General features: G+C 44.5%; 2 protein-coding genes across 3 annotated transcripts in view; one reads left to right on the top strand and one right to left on the bottom strand.

Moving 5' to 3' along the window:
• The window catches only part of LOC149372400 (uncharacterized), a 22,431-nt gene extending 12,706 nt beyond the window's left edge, over positions 1 to 9,725 (top strand). Inside the window, exon 8 of one of the 2 annotated variants that reach the window (XM_089566862.1) lies at positions 9,603 to 9,725. In XM_089566862.1, the coding sequence (XP_089422988.1) occupies positions 9,603 to 9,693 (91 nt within the window). In that variant the 3' untranslated portion in view covers positions 9,694 to 9,725. The remainder of the gene's footprint in view (positions 1 to 9,602) is intronic. The other variant, XM_089566861.1, reaches the window with a different exon arrangement.
• Positions 1 to 19,477, bottom strand: part of LOC149372399 (uncharacterized) — a 21,143-nt gene extending 1,666 nt beyond the window's left edge. Inside the window, exons 1-12 of the mRNA XM_089566860.1 lie at positions 19,222 to 19,477; positions 18,579 to 18,647; positions 18,060 to 18,108; positions 17,411 to 17,553; positions 16,763 to 16,857; positions 12,861 to 12,947; positions 11,309 to 11,413; positions 9,858 to 9,938; positions 7,645 to 7,800; positions 4,579 to 4,773; positions 3,729 to 3,855; positions 1,137 to 1,331 (exon numbers count right to left, since the gene is read on the bottom strand). Coding sequence (XP_089422986.1) covers positions 1,137 to 1,331; positions 3,729 to 3,855; positions 4,579 to 4,773; positions 7,645 to 7,800; positions 9,858 to 9,938; positions 11,309 to 11,413; positions 12,861 to 12,947; positions 16,763 to 16,857; positions 17,411 to 17,553; positions 18,060 to 18,108; positions 18,579 to 18,647; positions 19,222 to 19,357 — 1,438 coding nt within the window. The 5' untranslated portion in view covers positions 19,358 to 19,477. The remainder of the gene's footprint in view (positions 1 to 1,136; positions 1,332 to 3,728; positions 3,856 to 4,578; positions 4,774 to 7,644; positions 7,801 to 9,857; positions 9,939 to 11,308; positions 11,414 to 12,860; positions 12,948 to 16,762; positions 16,858 to 17,410; positions 17,554 to 18,059; positions 18,109 to 18,578; positions 18,648 to 19,221) is intronic.

The following is a 19,477-nucleotide window of genomic DNA, read 5'->3' as shown; positions in this document are numbered from 1 at the left end:
TAGCGGAAAAGTTTGCTTTTCCATCCAACTGTACAAGAAAGACTGCCAGCGCGACCCAAGCTGGGCAAACAGTGCGCACTTCCTTTTTTTTTTTACTGGAAGCAATTTACAAATGAATTACAAATTTTTTTTTTACACCACTCACTCGACATTCGCCGATCTTCCCAAGCCTGTCCTGCGCGCATCTGCATGCTTGCGTAGCAGGGAGCACAAAATATGCGAATAAAACTTTTTATTTAAAAAGTTCGAAGGCTGACCTCCGTGTGAAACTACATCGCCGCTGTAGAGAAAACATTTCTTTTGCCCTGGCCATGAGGCGGACCCACAGAATGCTAAATGAAAGAACAGCTTACGAGCATGTTTCCTAGCTGTAGTGTGCAGGCACTGAAACCACTGTGCACGTCTCTTTCACTTGCTTCGAGGTTGCCCACTAAGCAACGGAGTGAATGCTAGCGGTTGTCGCCACGACGCTTCCCTCTCTTTTTTATGCACACGGCGCTCACTCTTGAACAGCACAATAAGCATTTTCAAAATCATGTATCTTTTTTTAACACACAACACTATTATGTAAAATAAAAAGAGTGCACTGAAGGTTTGTCAGACTCATCAGAGCTGTGTCGACTTTGTGCAAAAATTGCGATTGGAAATTGGGGGAGTCTACCTACATGTGGTGCAAGACCTATCCATGCAACTTCAGACTAGTGCTCTTAATTGCATCGTTGTGAAGCTGCTGCTTTTAAGTGGCGACCCCACGGACACCTACCTGCTAGGCGTATGCACACCTCCCCCCCCCCCCTTTTTTTTTCAAGCGGACTACTTCAGTACCTTTCACAGTGTGCAGTGCTGTGGCAATCAATGTTGCCAAAAGTGACCAACCATGCCAGTATTTTAGGAACTACAGTAAAGGAAAAATGGCAAGAATGTGACCCGACTGCACCCTGTACCAAACCAAGCAATAATTTATACAGTTGCACAGGCGGTGTCTACTGAATTCACTGGCGGACTTAGCTAACCGTCAACAAGCTGTATGTGAAATGCTTTGGAATACTGCCGGCAAAAAAGGTACCATTTAGAATATGGACCCACTTCTGAATATTGTTTTGAAAAGCCATAGCTGGCAATGCTGAGTAGCTTACCGGCACAGAGCCTTGAATTTTGCTTGGCACGCTGGCACTCCCCGATGTAGACCAAGGAGTCTTCCTTGGAGGCCCGCTCTTCTGAGAATTCACCCGTGGGGTAGGCATTCCTTGGCTCCCTAAAATGCATCCTGTCTGCATCCATCAAAACGGATCCATGCCTTGCATTGTCACGCTCGGAGAACCTGTTGTTTTCTGCACAGATGTGAAAACACCCACAAATTGCACTGCCACCAAGCTGCACACTGGCAACAACAAATGGCTACCTGGAAACACGTCATACCACGACCCGTACTTTGTTGTAACAAAGTTAATCTGAAACCTATACTTTTGATGCAGCATGCACTCACCAATCCATCTCAAAGAGACATCAAAATGGGCCTAGACAGATTGATTACCACTGTACACTGATAAAGAAGCTGCTTTCACTGAACACAGAGCTCTTGCAATTCGAAGAAGAGCAACAGTTGGAAGAGCAGCATCACCACCACCGGCTGCTTCCACAACTACACTACAGTGACATAACAAACGATGACATGGCTCAATATTATGTAACTTTTGTGCAACTACTGCCAGTGCAATTTCATTGCACAAGAAAGACAATGACTACACGTGGAAAAGTCAATTAAGCAAACAGATGCATGACATCGTCACAATATTGAATGGATTCGGTGGCAGTGTAGCAACAAGCGTGCTCGGCGATCGCTGAACACAATCCTTGCAGCTCTCAGCCACGTTAAATTTAAAGCTGACAAGGAACCATCAAGATAAGGCACCAAAGCAACTGGAACAAAGTACAAAGATTTGTGGTAATATATTGGGTGACGCTTGTCTCTTGTCCAGCAGTCGTTTTATAGTGATTCAAAGCAACAATTGAATTGCTGGCTGGTACAAACAATAGCACAGCATTTTGTAGTTGCTTGATGAAAGCAAAACCCTAACTGCGTTTGCACGGTTGCATGTAATTCATCAACTGGTGGACACGCTAGTGATTTGACAAGCTTCTGCCTCAATAAACACTACAGTGAAACCTCGTTGATATGATTTTTAAGAACCTGCGAACCCCTAATTTTGAGAAATTTAACTGTTGAATGAGGTACAAAGACATTTATCGACAATTTTACTTAGTAAAAATGTAGATTAGCAATTCTTGGCACAAGACCTCAACCTCAACAGATCCTTTTCTAGTGCTCGCAGAATTCAGTCTGCGTTCGCACCATCTTAAGCATGGAAGGAACTTCGTAACGCATCCGGTCCGCCAACGGCAATGGTGAAAGTAACCAAAATACTATCTTCATTTTCAGATGCTTTGCCCCTTTACATGTCAGTATTGTGGGGAAGCCACTCTGGCGGCTGATTGTTGCAGAGTTTCTAAGCACATTGCTGTAGTTCGTAGATACTTCACCACCTTGCCTTTCCCACCAAGAAACATCAGCGTCTCTTCTTCATGTCACAGCCTGGTCTGGTGTAGCAGACAGTGAATTTTTTTTTTTATAACACCCTAGAATTGCAAAACAAGCAGAATCCGCATTCTGTTATCACTACCAAGTTGCCTGGAAAGCTCTTCCTGTAATCTTATCACCGCTTGCAAGCTAGCTAGAAGGTATGTGACATGCCTGATGCAATGCTTTTGCATTTGCAATGCTTAGCTCACCATCTGTCATCACACTATCCTTTTTATCTCCTCTCGAAGAATGCACTCAGATGCAAACACTCGTATGCTTACATGGCAAAAGCTAATCACTGGTAACCACACAAATACCGTATTTACTTGCTATTATATAATAAACCCACTTGTTACCAAGAAAAGTCGACATCAACTTGCAGTGAGGGTTCACCAAGCGGAGGAAAAGGAAAATTGACAGATTCTCATGCAATAGTTCGAAGTTTGATCTGTCTGTCCACGTGTTTCAATCTATCCAACGACAACAAAACTGAGCGGTCTACAAGTTGCGTCTCTGAGTTCGTGTTGCCTGTTTTTAGCACTATTTGTTTCAAAAGGTGCATACTGCATCATGGCGCAATAGCTGGCTGTGCTGGCTTTTATCTCACTGAGACTGGCCGAGATAAACTGAACATGCTGTACGCCAGGCGTGAAGGTCAGGTGTGCACTTTTGATGAGACATTTTAAAAAGTAAATTCTTAACAACAAAAGTTGGAGATGGGTTCATCATGCGGGTAAATGCGGTTATACACCTACAACCAAGAGACTATGAGAAAAAAATTAATTCTGCAAAGCCAACAAGGTAGCCTCTAGCCCTCTAACTTTCGCAGGTTTCATCCAAGCTGCTTTGAGTTCAGCAAGTAGCAAAGGCAATTTACTCAGATTAAAATGGCAAAACATGGTGCATGTATGCACCTGAAGTAACCGATGAGCTGGGCCTGCAGACGCTGGGTGCAAATGCCGACGACTCCATCCGGTCAGCTGCGATGCTGCTTTTCATAATAAGCATGCACCAGTCTTTACCATGGCTGCAGTAAGCATGTTCAACCGCAGCTGTGGGCGCTTTGGCACTAAGCAGGGTTTAATGACAAGCATGCAGCAACTAGCCAGAAATTGAGGTAGAAAAAGTTGCTCCCAGCTGGACTCACCTTTCCCGCCATGACGCCTGCCTTCACTGTTGCGGTCATGGTGAGTGTATCTGGGCCGGTGTTGTTGTTGCAAGTGAACGGTGGCACTTTTGATGGCATCCGCAAAGCCCCTGGGCAGATGGTGGGCCTGTGGACAATGTACAAGTGGTGTGCTTAAAACAAGTGCACCTTCAGATGCTGTTGGTGAGATGCTCGTCAGGGTCACAGAGATGCTGGACAGTGATCATTATATAAGTAATGCGCTTAGAATAATTTCAGCAGAAGACGTGAGATGCTGTATGCCAGCAGCAAGTTCTCAAAGATGGGGTTCTCGGTCGGTGAGCGAAAACTTCACCCCTAGGGAATGGCCTGCGTAGCTGCGTTTCTCTCTGCTTTATCCGTACCAAAAATAAGCAACACAAGTGGCTGCATTTGCTATGTTCACATCTGAACACTCGCCATGATGAACTTTTGCCAAATTCTTAATTCCAGTTGATGCTGGCCCCCATCCATGACGAGTAGGCCTTGTGAGTCCACAGGATTCGTGTGAGCAATTTTAGCGATTGCGGAGAGCAAATTGGCAAGTTTTAGAAACAATAAATGGTCGTCGGGTGTAGTATTGGCCACAAAGGCCTGAAATCAACAATTGCTTGAGAGTGACATTCCTAGTTTGTTTAAAACCAGGCGGACTTTTTTTTTTTTTCAACCTCTAGTTACAACACAGATAGTGTCTGTTTACATTTATCATCAGCTTCAAAACTCCATGTTTCACTCAAGTAAATATGGCACAACCTATTAAGTTCTGTGCAGAAAGAACTGGGTTATGACCACATGCAATGGGAAACTGCACTTGTAAGTGGCGACAACATACCGGTGGCAGGTAGCCAAGTTCCTTCTCATTGCAGTTACGGTCCAAGGTGAGGAAGAAGTTCACGCCCGAGTAAAACTTCATCAGCATTTGCCCGAGGCTGGCCTGAGCGAGCTCCCTGAGAAAGACCACGTCTTTCACCAGTGCATCAATCTGCCGCAGTGAGAACGGCCGATGCTTCCAGGCGAACAAGTCTTCCTGTGAACGAAACCAGCAGCAGCAATGTCAGACTAGTCAAGTGAGCCGCTGCACTTTCACAGCAGCTGACAGCTCAATCGTGACCGGCACAATTTTGGTTCACACTAATCAGATGCCTGTAAAAAGGAGACGGCAGTCATATGCAGGCTTGGGTAAAAAGGCATTTCGCAAGAGAGAGAGAGAAAGGAGGAAAAACTTTGCCTTCAATCAAATACGAGGAGGTTTCAACCTCCAAGGCTAGGAGTCTGCCAGGGATCCCTGGGGACTTAGCGGCTGCCCGGGCTTGTTGGACGACTCTTCTGTGCTTATCTCTGTCTGAGCTGAGCATCAGAGCCTCCCATGTTTCTTCACTTCTAATGGTCCCTGAATTGTTTTCCAAGTGCATGCATGTCCATATCATGTGGATCATGTTTGCCTGTCCCTTGCAAAGTTTTTTTTTTTTTCAAAAAAACATTAACTGGTACGAATAGCAAGACATAATAAATCATGTTAGGCTAATTTTGGACATCTGCAGACTTGCAAACCATTCAAATTAGAATTTTAGCAGAAGCCTACCTTTCTAGAAACAATAAGCGATTTTTTTCTGACGCTCTGCTAGTCTCGAATGTAACCTTTCAATATGGTTTTGCCAACACTTGTAGGTTCAATAATTTGAATTTTATTATAAACTAGTCCACCAACTGAATACAATATACTTGCCTTAAACTAATAATACTACATCAGTCTTGCATGTGGAAAATGTGTGAGTCATTATCACGCTTTGCTCCAAATTAAGTAAAGTACCCTGTATGATCTAAAAGAACAAGCTAGATTTGAGCACTTTCAATACACAACTCATTGGTGGCTGCACACTTAAAAAGGAACAGGCTCAACACAAGGATGTTCGGTGCTGCCTTTGACAGAACCATTACCGCTTCAAAGCAAAAAAGGATGACTTGATTTCACTGTTGGAACTTGAATATTGTGGTGGCACTCGGGATCAATGTGGTCTAACTGCCGATATTGAGCTCAAAGCTCGAAAGACGCACCAGGCCAAAAGGCTACTGCTGACAACATTCAACGATGTTACTAACTGATAAACAGATGCTTCACGCCTTCACCGCTTGCCCTCATTTTCTGCGAGACATCTGCAAATCTTTATAATAATAAAAATGCCATACCAACTTCTTTACATCTTTGCCCGACTTTTATATGGAGTCGCTGATTTTGATAGGCCCTCTCAACTATCAGCCCATTCCTGATTGAGTTTCTTCATCCTTAGACGAGTACAGAACACGTGCGCTCCCAAATAAAAAGGGGCAAGAATCTCATCAAACTGGCTGTGGCAGGAATTTTGTTCTTGTTCCAGTATTTACGGTATAAACGTGTGTATAAACACCTCGTTTCCTGAAGGAAATATTAAAAAAAGAAAAGATCCGTGTAAAGGTTGCACCCTAACTTTTCACGACCCACGTGGGAACAGCCTTCGAAATGCATGCGCCATGGCCTCCACGATCAGCTTCGGCTCCGAGCAACAACGTTGCTTGATCGCGGAGGCCACGCACGTGCACAGGAGCTTCCTGGTGCCGTCACCCGAGGCCGCGGGTCATCATCATCATCGCGAACTTTTTCCTCCACTATCCATACTGGCATCAGTATCGCCAGATCTAGCTTTTTGTTCGCACTAAATATTGGTGCGTGCTCCATTTCCCAATAGCAACCATAAAAATCGAGGCACAGTGGCTTGTGGACCAAGAGGCCACTCAACTGACCATAGCTATCCAGTGGCTACCGATTCCTTGTGCACATAAGAAATCTATCTCTCTTGGCAGAGTAACGCACAACACAAACACCAATAGATGCAGCCAAATAGAGAAACACTTTCTCGCAGCACCTCCATCGACCACAATCCCTCTCATTAAAAAAAAGAAAGAAAATGAAATGCCCATGACATCATATCCCTATGTCCTTGTCTCTTGCTTCAAAAATTCAAATACCTTGCCAAGGTGCAACAAGAGAAGAGAGGGGAGTCCAGCTCCCTGTCTGTGCACACAGCCTATGCACTGGAGCCAGAGAAAAGCTGACAGGCAATTCCTAGTTAAACCAATATAGCCTGACACAAAAGTTTCAATGCCACCTTGCAACAAGGGTGGGTATGAGGCAGACCGGTATGTGACTTGTTAATTGATTACTTGCCACAAATTACATTTTCTTCGATACAACTTCCAAAACATGAGCTTGGTGGCAAACGCTGGTGTAGCATGGAATGGCAATGGTCGAATTGTGGGGAAGCCGTGCCCGCGAGGATGTCTGCAATGTACATTTGACTAGGCCCCAAATCCTGTGCTTCACATTTCATATATACTAGGCCGCCGTGCTGGCCCAGTGGTTATGGTGCTTGGCTGCTGACCCATAAAATGTGGGTTCAATCTCGGTTATGGTGGTCGGATTTCGATGGAGGCAAAATTCTAGAGGCCTATGTACTGTGCGACATCAGTGCATGTTAAAGAACCCCAGGCAATCGAAATCTCCGGAGCTCTTCAATACAATGTCCCACACAGCCCTAGTCACTTTGAGACCTTACCCCTATAAACCAAACCATTTCATATTAACCACGAAAACACAACAGAATGTCGTGGAGAGTGAGCCTGGGTGGTCTTTGTCTTTTCAGAGCTTGAATAAGGGAGAAGCGCAGAGCTTTGTGAACCTTTGAGATGGTTCGCAAAGTCTTCGTATGTTAAACTAAAGCCCTTTTCCCTGAAACATACATCAAGATACTGTTCAGTTTCGCTACTGATGTGTTTCACAAGGAAACTGTCACAAGCCGACTGCCACACGTGCTTAGAGCCAGTATCACCAGTATGACCAGTAGGTTTATTTAAAAGCACTGACCTCCTGGTACCCTTTCCTGGAGCGTGTATACTTCATCTGCAGATGGTTGAATTTGAGGAGGTTCTTGAGGCAGCTCTGGACACCCTGCACAAGGTCTGGAAACCGGTAAGAGCCAGCATCCACACTGGCGTTATGCTGGAGGATGATGTCAGCCACCTGGGAAAAGAAAGCAGCACACCATAACTCTAGTTATGACTCCTGAGACTCCTATGAAGCAAAGGCAAACGGGTGCTCAAGGAATGCCTAGTTCAACATCACAGCGTTATCTTCAAACTCGGTACCTGGTCAGCTTTCTGCACAAGCTGTCGCAGGTCTATGTGACTCGATCCATGCCTATGCCTCGTTACAACAAAACAGGTCACTGAACTTAGCAGACGAGGGTCTCGGAAGGAAACCTATGCCTCGTGCCATAGTCAGTGCTCAGTAATACAGTAAAAGCTTGTTAATTTGAACCCCGTTAATTCGAAAATCTGGGTAAATTGAACTGCTGGCGTAGTCCCGGTCAGCGGCCATGCAAGTCTATGGTATCACACACTCACTAATTTGGACTCTACAGGTATTGCACCCATCAATTCGAACGGGCTTTCAAAGGGTCCTCGGGACATGTCCATATATGCTTGACACAGCAAGCAGTCGTCCGAGTAACCCTACTCAAACCTGAATTCCATGCTCCAGAGTTGCTCGCGTACCTCTGACGTGCCCACAACAGCAGGCATGACGATGAACGGTCGGCCCAATCTCTCACCACATAGTTTCAGTTTCACTTCTCCGAGCTTTAGGCTAGCCCACATCAGCCAGCCACCTGAGCTCAGCCGCGCGCCATTCGGGTGCTGACTGGCGTGTCTCGTTAGTCTTTTCTACCTGCATTTCTTCCTCGTCGTTTCGCTTTGGCAGCACAGAGTGTTTTCACCTGAGCAGTTCTTCCGTTATTTCATAGCCAAAACTGTGTGCCTGTCATGTGCCATTTGCACTTTGTGCGGTGAAGCTTCGTCACATGAGACACGGCAGCTTGTGAGGTGTGCGACGCAGTAGCAGTAGAGCTCCACATCTCAAAACAGAGTCGAACCCGACTATCAAACTCGGTTAGGTCGAATTATTCTTTCTATTGAATAATTTCTGAGCATTGTAAAGCTACAATGTGAATGTATAGGAAAATGCACGGCTACATCGCACAAAAATTAGCCCTCACACCTGATAGAGCGAACTTTAGGCAACACCGGGCGACTCAACAAGCTGGCTTTCCCTCAATGCATCTCTGGGGGTTAGCTTCCCTGCAGGTTCTACCAAACTTTGCACCTTTGCACAACTCCAGTTGGCTCAAGAAGCTGGCTTTCCCTTAGCATATCTCCAGAGGCTGGCTTTGAATGAATAGTTAGTACGCTGTGTGAGCTGTTGCGCAGTTTGCATATAAGGTGTGTCGTGCTGTCATCGGCAATTTCGCATCGTTTTCATTGTCTCTGTGTTCGCGCGATGGCAGCCGCAAAATGGCTGAACCTCCATTTTTTCATAAGCCTCAAGCTTTGCTCAAACACACTTGCAAAACTAAAAAGCAAAAATCCCCAAATCCTTGGGAGAGTTCAAACTGCACACGCAAAACAATGACCCACTACATTTCTTCGTGGAGCCAACAAGCCCCTTTTAAAGTTACCTTCAAACATAGTTGAGAGAAAAAAAAAAACCCTTCAAACATGCGTACATTCTTTTCTGCGTGTGCACTACATATCATGTGGCAAGCCACAGTTTCTCCCTGAAGAGGGCTAGGTGTGCATGAGACACACAGCACTGCGACAACACTGCACAGCACTACTGACTGTGTAAAAAAAGAGGTAGCAGCAACATGCCTTTACTGTAGATTCATCTATAATTTGTCTGTGACTTCATGACTTCTATTCTTTTGAGTACTGTGCGATTTTGTTCCTTGCCTACCCTCCAGATTTTTTTTTTCTTTCTTCTTACAGCATCAGCTGTTACACCCAAAGCCCTTGCAGCCAACTGGTCGTATTAATGGGTCATGCAATCTGTCATGCAATCTACCTACTAAACCCATAACTCATGCCCATGGCTCCCATACACAAGAGGACTACCCTTTTAAAAGGAATTCTGAGGACAAACTGAGGTTGACCTAAATGAATTCATTAATAAAAAAAAAAACTCCTTTACAGCACACCACGACTCTAAACCGCGATACAGCGCAGGATGTAATGCAGACTTGCCATTGTGTCAAACACATTGTCCAGGCTCACTTGGTGATTATGGTAAAGGCAGTCCGACAGATGCCGGCAGCCATGGATCACCTGCAACAGCAAAAGGCAAGACCGCAATGCAATTAAAAAAAAAAAAAAAACATGACTGGCGAGTAATATGCCCTGGAGACAGTGACAAAGAGGACGAGAAATAAAAAGACATTTTGGCTATGCGTGCACAACAAAACACACTGCACAAATGCTGACGACTTCCTTTTCTTTGTCAATAGGAACCCAAAACCACTTCTCACCAAAGGTGCTGGCTCTCTGTCAGCGAGAATTCTCAGCTCAGCACTGCAAATATGCAGAAAGCTATTTAATCAAGTGGTTGCCCACTTGCGTAATGCTCCCAACATAACACATATCGTGGCGTGCCCTTTTCCCATCACCTACATCAAAGGCGTACTATATTTAGACACACACTCCTCTTCTTTCAAACAATGGAAGGAATGGCAATTTACTATCTCTCGATGCAACAGGTGCTAACCAACTGCAAAAAAAAAAAGATCATACTTACACTATTGTGCAGAATTCAGCGAAAGCAAGTGCAAACATTGCCTGCTTTTTTAAAATCTTTGTCCATTTCATCCTTTTCATAGCTATATGTGGTCCAGGTGTCCACCCACTCTATATTACTCCTGTCACACGGTCATTTCGGATACCCTCGAACCGACTATCTATCTACTTAAAGGCCAATTGAGTGCTGCTACACAGGTAGCTCCATCAAGTCAACGAACTGCCGCAGAACTATACTGAGATCTCTGGGGCTTTCGAAAAACATGGCACATTAAAATAAGCAACTTATTTTGCAGAAAAAAAGGCCGGGTAACAGAACACTGCAGCAAGCATAATACTATTGTTGCCAGTGGTACAAAAACAACCAACACCAGCTTCTTCTAAAGTGCACGAATGCTACTACAGTTTGTCCAAGACAGCAAAGTTCATTTTAAGAGCGATTTATGTTAATATAATGAATAAATATGTTGTTTTCAACCTTTTCAGGTTAAACTTGTAAGCTGATTACTGGCCTTAGCTAGCAAGCCTGCAAAGTTATTGGTGGCGATGTTGGTGCCGCAACGCCCTGGTGTGAGATGACGGAAACTCTCGATGGCAATCGAATTTACTGTACAGCAGTGGCCCAACTCTGCTACCATGTCTTTCCGTATAACTACCATATTTACTCGCATAATTTACGCGCTCCTTTTCCTAAAGTTAAGAAATTAAGGCTTCAAAAAGGGGGTGTGCAAATTGCGCGGAGATTCCGCGAGCATATCTCAAGAAATCTACAAAGATCATATTACGCAATGTACAAGGCATATTGCCGCAACTCACGTCCCTCACTAGCCGAAAAACGTTCCAAACACATGCTGAATAAAGGAAAAAGGCAGTTTTAACCAAACTCGGCAGCCCGAAGCTCATACCTTTTCAATATCTTTAGATTCCAAGATTTCCTTTAGCCCATGGCTGAAGAGTTCCTCCTTCAAGGCACAAACGTCAAAGATGTACACTTTTGTTGATGTAGCAACCTAGACAAGGGACAAACAAAAGAAAAGCTTTAGCTTTGCCTGTTAAAAAGAAAAAATGCAAACTGCACCCCCCCCCCTTTGCACTCACTCAACATAGTAACAAACTAGGCACCTAGTTCTACAAAAAACAAAAAAAAACATACAACTGTCAATAACCACAGGGATTCTATACCTTCTCCATAAATAGCAGAGCTAGAGTGCCCCTCACAGAAATGCAATGATGTCTCCCTTACAGAACCTTTTAAAGGTACACTGAGGACAAATTTAACTTTCTGTGCATCAGCAGATTACTGCATTCCAATGACACTTATTTCATGGAGCTTTCATAAGCTAGAAAAAACCACACTAAACCTCGTTAAACCGTAGTTAGCCGAAGCTCGAAAAAGTATGTCCTAAATGGTAGTATACAGCTTAAAGAAATGGCATAAGATCGCGCACTTACCTGTCAAAGAACTGAACTAGAGATTAGTATCATAAAAAGGAAAAAAAAAAAAAATGCAGTCTGTATTTACCTGGCAGTGCAAAAGTCAGTTATTTTCATTTGCGACCTCTAACTATTCCGCCAGCAATTCTGTGCGTACTCTTTTCTCAGCACCCACACAGATAACATTTAATGCACATGCACCTTCCGCCATTGTCGGGCCCAAATTGCCCATGCTGTCACTACCCAGTGTCGTCCTCATTGCTACAAGCAAGCTGCAAGCTCTATGGTGTCGCTCGCATCATCTGTGTCATCCGCTCACAGTAGGAAGACAAGCGCCTAAACAGTTCTGCATGGTCGCAGATACAACTTGCAGACGTGGATACCTCAACAGGTGAATTATCCCAACAGGTTGATGGGGAAAACCTGTCACACTGAAGTGCAAGAAGAATTCTGCGCAGTAACTTTTCCTGTACAGCTCTTTTAAAGCTCAAATGATGCCTTGGCCTAAGGGCTGGACAATCGCTAAGGTGTTAGGCGCCAGAAATACCGAAATACTACATTGGTTGACTCCTACCGTCGGCGGCGAGTTAAAAAAAAGCCGGGAAATCGGCTGCACAGGACAATAAATCGAAGTTTCTAAGGATGCTAGGAACGTGTAGATAGAGTTCCTGTCGTAAAAAGGCAAGTTAAGATTTCTCTTTAGTGCACCTTTAAATGAAGTGGCCGGAAGAAAGAATGTGTAATTTTTAAAACCAATTTTTTTTCAGTAATAAATGCTGGTGCTGGACAAATATCAGTGAAGCCAGAAAGGGTAATAAAATGATTTTCAACGACAATAAGAAATTTGATGCAGTTGTCTTAAGAGTTGCCTTCAGTATAACGATAATGGGATGACGGATGCCTGCTGAAAGCTACGATGGTTTTTGACTTTCTAAGCGGCCATATGCATACAAAGCGAGCGTGTCTAACCCTCTCCAACTCTGTATTATCGACCTAAACCACAGCCAGCACCACAAAACTCACCACCAAAACATAAAGGAAGCCATGTCGTCCAACGTTTTTCCCTTCATATCCAACAGAAATCGACTGCTCCCTCTTCATAGCTGCAACCTAAGAAGAGAAAGAAGAAACCCAGAAATGAATGCGAAATGAGGCAAACAGTGCCGAGTAACAAATAACCAGCGACTGCGGCTTAAAGGTGCACTGAAGAGGATTCTGAACTTGTCTTTTTGCCGCGGGAACTCGATCTACACGTTCCTAGCATTCTTAGAAACTGCGACTTATTCCCCGCTGTGGCCGATTTCTCTAATTAAATCGAATTAACGTCCGGCTCCCGCCCTTTTTTTTTTAATTCTGCCTCGTACGATGGGCGGAGTCGACGAACGCGTGAAGTTCCTTTCAGCCAGCTCCGTGGAGGCTTTGCTTTCGCTTTATCTTTTTTTTTAGGTTTCCATGAATAAATAGTTTCATTCGCAGATAATATAGCCACAAAATAAGCCCGCAGAAATAAAAATACGCGCGGACTATTTGCTACTACGGACTACTACGTATTACTCCGCCGATGGCAGAGCGGCAAGCCGCCACGGGACTGGGTGAAAGGCGCTCCACGCGTTCGTCGACTCCGCCCACCGTAAGAGGCAGAATTAAAAAAAAAAGGGCGGAAGCCGGACGTTAATTCGATTTAATTAGAGAAATTGGCCACACAGGGCAATAAGTCGCAGTTTCTAAGAATGCTAGGAACGTGTAGATTGAGTTCCCGCGGCAAAAAGAAAAGTTCAGATTCCTCTTCAGTGCACCTTTTAAGGATGGCACCGACACTAAGGCTGATATAAAACTTGAAAAAAACAAAATATGAGGCATCGCCACGAGGTTTTCACCCACCTGAACATGCTTCATTAACTGGCCAACATTCAGCCTTGCTAATCTAATCAGTTCAGCAGGCTGTGCAATGTTTTGTGGATAAATGCTCTCAATAAAGGGTACAACACAGGCACGATGTTGAGAGTGCAAGGGACAATATCATTTATGTTAGCACCAGCAGCTATGCAATTTCTTTTAAAGCTTCATTATATCATTTTGCAATTTTAGGAAAAAATTACAAATGCATACAAAATAATCTACAATCGAAGTCTCCATGACCTGCCACCTCATCTATGTGCATACACTGTTATGCTGTGGGTGATGTAAGCCACTTCGTTTTAGCTAGCCCGAATTTTTGTGCACAGCATGAGACACTCCAGGAAAACCCGAGGTGATTGAATGTTCCCTTGAATGACGTCTCTTGCATCGTGTACCCTGAGGGCTCCCGAACTCGGCGGTGATTAGTGCCACGATCACCCGTGAATTTTTCATAAGGATGCTGGCCTTGTGGAACGGTGGTAGAGATACAATCACTTAAATCAGTGACTCAGACGTAGCAATCACCAACAGGCCACTGTAAGGCTAATCCAACCTGTACATTTACACCACCACCATCACTACAAATGAAAGGGTTATCCTTTTCAGGGATGAAAAATTCCATTCCTAAGCATAGCACAAAGTAGATAGACCAACACCACACTGTGACATAAGCGAGATGCAGAGGCGTTGCTCTCGCCGGATGGGATTACTGGTGGTGAAAAGTAGGGTTAGCACCCATAAATACATTTAAAGAGGTCATGACATGATCTACCAGCAAACTATGCTTCTACATTGCAGCTACCAGCCACAACGTTCTATGCGTACTTAAAAAATTAGTAGAGTGCATCTGAGCTATAAATTGCAATTAGAAGTTACCGGCTTGATGCCCCTCCCCCTGGCAGCGACAGCAGTAATCAAGCAGCCTAAGTGACGTCATGAGCTGACAGTGCTGTCGTCTGCCGCGCACACCTGCTTGAGTCTCATTGTGGCACACTGTGGTTAGTATCTGAGACCAGGCAGAAGCTAGACAGAAAAGAGGACACAGGCCTTTGCTGCCTTTGTCGCCCTGGCGTGAGGTGCGCAATCCTCAGCACTACAGCGACCCTGTATCATCTTTCCAACTTCTCCCCTTCACTCCTCTGTATAGCTAGCCTGAACCTCAAGCAACCCACTCTCTACACTCACTATGGACAGTTCAGTCGTACAGCCGGGGACAAGCACTTGCACGTCGGCTTATGTACTCATGGATTGCAAGCAAGCATGCCAGTGTTACCCGACTGTCACACAGTTCTTTGGCTTTGTTTACTGAGGTTTAATTTCCCAAAGTGATTCAGGCTATGAGGGCCGCCATAGGGAAGGGCTCCGGAAATTTAGACCACGTGGGGTTCTTTAACGTGCACTGACATCGCACAATACACGGGCCTCCATCGAAATGTCGCGCGCTTCAGGAGACTTTTTAAAAATTCAATTACAAATTAATCGCTGCACAAAATGACCTCACAATTTGCCCATTTGTTCCGAGATGCAGAGTGAACAAGATGTAATAAAGAGCTTGAGTCTGAAAAATGGTGTCATAACCCCTTTACAAAAGCTTTCTTAGTGGTTTTTCAGATTTTGCAGTGCATCCACGAAGTTGTCCCTTCGCGAGTAACAACCAAGTTCATCCTAGAACAGACTGTGAAAGTAAGAAACATTATTTTTAAGGCCATGTATATTTGAAACACGCATCTCACAAAGGGGGCGATTCCCGGATGGAAGTACGGGGCGGAAGCACTGCCCATAGGAACACATGCAAGCAAAACGTTCAGAATTTTTTTCGTTTCACAGAGTACCCACAGAGGCAGCTACTCGTCAAACAGCTGACGAGTGCTTTTAAGAAGAATCTGACAAAGTATGCTACATCATTTCGAAGCTATCTTTTTAAAACGCCGCAATAAATGCGTGTTGCGACGCTGTACATATCCCCAGGAGGCGCTCTCTCCGCTGGGTACTTACGTGAGCCACGCAGGCTAAGTGTAGTCTGATATTTCTGCTGTGCACGCTACATTCCTTCACAAATACTGTTGTTCAAACAACAGCAAGGTTTACATAGAAGACAGTCCTCCAACAGCACGTACGTGCATTGTAGCAGACAACTAACAGTGTGATTACACACACAGGTGGCACTGGCAGACGACGAAGGCACAGGCAGCCAGGGGTATATCGTCTGCTACAGTGCGTAGCTCTATTCTGCGCACTTGCCATAGGCTTTGAGAACTGCTTTTTCAGATAATGCTGTCTAGGCCGTCTAGTTCGAACAACTCTATTCATGGGCAAATGTAGTGCACAATTCAGCATATCAGACCACATGAGAAGCTTGGTGGTTTGGGGAAACACCCAGCAGACAGAGTGCCCTTTGGGGACGATGTGTCCAGCTTCACAACACGCACTTATCGCGAAGTTTTAAAAAGATAGCTTCGAAATGATGTAGTATACTTTCTCACACTCTTCTTCAAAGCACTCAGCAACTGTTAACAAACAGCTGCCTCCACAGCTACTCTGTAAAAACGAGAAAAATACTTCTGAAAGTTTTGCTCACATGCATTCCAATGGCCCGTACTCCCATTGTGTCCCCCTAGCAGAGAATCGCCCCCACGTGCCCATAACACGTTTTAAAAAAATACATCGTCTATGAATGGCGTTTCATACTTCCCCAATCTTTCCTAGGATGAACTGGATTATTCTTCACGAAGGGATGACATCGTAGGTTCACTGTGAAATCAGAAAACTGCTTTGAAAACTTTTGCTTACACGTATTCCTATGGGCTCTAACCCTACTTTTTATCCCCAGTCAGCTGGATGGATTGATAGGAGCGCCCCCTTTCAATGCTCAGCATTTTTTTTCTTTATTTTTGTTCAACTATGTTGTTAATTCTCATTAAGATTAGCCATCTTCGGCGCCTGCAAGCGCCCCCTATGTTTGTAAACACGGTGTTGGTCTACAAAAGGACTCAAGAGTCAGTACATGCAAAACAGACCATACATACCGCCTCACTGAGTTGGTCGTTCACTTCGTCAACAACTTCAAATTCAGTGGCGATTGGAAGCTTCAACTTTGGCAGGTCAACTGGGGAACCGATGACTGCAAAAGAAGCATGAGATACAAGTAAAGAAAAAAAAACATGATCAACGAGTGTTACCAGAGCTACCATGTTCGCCCTTCTACACAAAGAGATGACCAAATCTCATGCACAAAACTAAAATTTTCAGTCTGCGCTACAGGAAGTCTCAATGTGAAAATTCAATACACAACTATGGCAGTGCCATGCGGTTGCATTCCATATATTCTTATAGGATGGTAGATATTTAGGCTGGATGGTACTTCGTGGTTTATTTGTTTCTCTTTGGCCCTGTTCATTTCCATTACAAATAACCTCACGTATTTGTGCATCATGACTCTACAACAGATCTTCAAAAAAAGAAAAAGGCAATTTAACAAAAGAACACCAACATTAAAGCTATTGTAAATGCCCACAGTAAAATCATTCCTTCTAAATATCTTGTCACTGTATAGTGCCGCATAGATGCACTGTTTTGTTATTAGGACTGCAAAATGGAAATTAAATTCTAAAGATGTTGCACATATACACGTGTGTATCAAGTTCTCCCCACCCCAAGAAACGGCACCAACATACGCTTTATGCTGCCTTTCTTGATGGTCTCCGTGGTGTCGTCCTCCATGCGATGGCAAATAAATTCACAGTTGTTCAATGATGCGTGGAGCTTCTCCAAGTGGGGAGAGATAGTCCGGATTCTCATCAAACGCGGTCCATCCTCGCTGAAAGTTGCAGTGCATTCAATAAAGTACACTGTAGAAATTACACTGTAGAAGAAAAGTTTTCCTCGCAGAGGCTCTGTGCACTTAGCAAGCAATGTTTTCTAACATATGTGTAATGAACAAGTTTCTCTGCTGCGACTCCCTCAAGTACAAGGTCACAAATGAAGGTGCACAGGTCTTCCATAAGGAGGGGGTGGCACAGTTGATGGTAGCTTCGGTTGATGTCTTTTTGGGTAGCAGGAAAAAATATGAGACAAAATTTGCGTCTCATTTCTTAATGTCTATTATTTGCACCCAGCACACCCTCTGCACATGCCTATGGTACTGAGACCTGCACAATCCACTGCGCAAAAAAAATGCTCGTTGTTTGCTGCTTACAGAATACTTAATGTGAAATATGACTTCATTTCGAACATTTTCGCCAGAAGTGAGAAATTTTAAACGGCAAGAGTTTGTCAATAAATGCACCTCTTTGAACTTCTGTAGGATTCATATAAAGCACTTACTTTTGGGTGAGAACGTGCTTCTTGAGCTCCAAGTTACCCAGGATGACGCCTGTAATATGCAATACCGATAAAATGAGCAACGCCATAGGGTGGTTCAAATCTACTACATCAAAGGTGAAAAAATTCAGGGGCACTTTGGCTCTCTAAAGTGCTGCAAGGCGAAAGCGTTGCCTGGCCACTGTTTGTTTTTACTTACTTTTTTATTTTTCATATTTTGTTTCTTATTTATTTTTAGCTCCTTTTCTTAAGTGAACATCTTATTTTATTTTCATTTTCCTTTTCTTGACTTTACTCCTTTTATTTCATTTATGAAGCCCATGCATTCACTAGATGCGCCTTAATGCTGGAACCTTGAGCCCTTTAAGCAGTGACGCCGAAAGGCGGACGAATCTGCCGACGCGTCTGTCGACACGGCTGCCGACGCGTCTGTCGACACTCCTGCCGACGCGTCTGCTAACGACAGTATGAGGCATTAAAGGCTTTCGCCTTAATCCACCACGCATGCATCTTGAAACTCACACGACGTGACATCCTTGGCACGGAAGTGAAAATGGCCCTTGAGTCGTTCCTGCGTTTCAACGTCAAGAACTGAAAAAAAAAAAAAAATTGTATACATCGCTGAAGCGCCTGCAAATCTCGCGCGGCAACAGTATATACAACGAAGCGAACAATAAAGACGAGTGCCGTTCACGCGCTCGCAAATAGAACTCGTGCACATGCACAATACGCGATCACACATTGAAATCGTGGACATTTCTTCACAGACGCAGGCATCGAGAAGCGTTTATGCCCAAAGCTCAAAGACAAGCGTTCGAGACGACCCTGTCATTTGCAGAGAAAAGCGTTCTAACAGCACAGCGTTCTAACAGCTGCGCTGTTAGCAATGGCAGCACAGGGTGCAAGTACCAAAAGCTGTGTACAAAGTCGACTACCGGCTGCATTAACATTAGAGGCTGCTCTTTTTCTCCGATGCTGGCCCAGAGTTCTGTTTTGAGCACACGATCACGATCACTAGACGGAGCAACGCTCAAAACAAAGACAGGCGTTCTACACGCAACGCTGCCATGCGCTGTTAGCAGTAAGTAGCAGCAAGGATTGACAGCAAGCATTAAAGATTGCATGAGAAGTAGTTCACCCGTCTGGATGATGTTCAGGCACTCACCGTCAGTTATCGTGATTCTGAACGTTTTCTCACAGACGCTTACGACAACTCCTTCTATGTCGCCTTCGTCCATTTTCAGCAGCACTCGAGTGCCTACGAGGGCCGACGAACACCATTTCGGGGAAACAGTAACCATTTCAACCAGCTATGCTTCAAACTCCGACAATTAACAGTAAACAACCAGATGCCACGCGCGCACACACAACCGCGCCCGTCCAGTTGCGAGTGGCTGACTGCCTGTCGGCCAGGTGAGACC

Source organism: Amblyomma mixtum, chromosome 1 (genome assembly GCF_055824585.1).
Source record: "Amblyomma mixtum isolate Tamu chromosome 1, ASM5582458v1, whole genome shotgun sequence".
NCBI classification, from domain to species: domain Eukaryota; kingdom Metazoa; phylum Arthropoda; class Arachnida; order Ixodida; family Ixodidae; genus Amblyomma; species Amblyomma mixtum.
The sequence above is the reverse complement of the archived record's forward strand: the minus strand, read 5'-3'. Positions and strand labels throughout refer to the sequence as shown.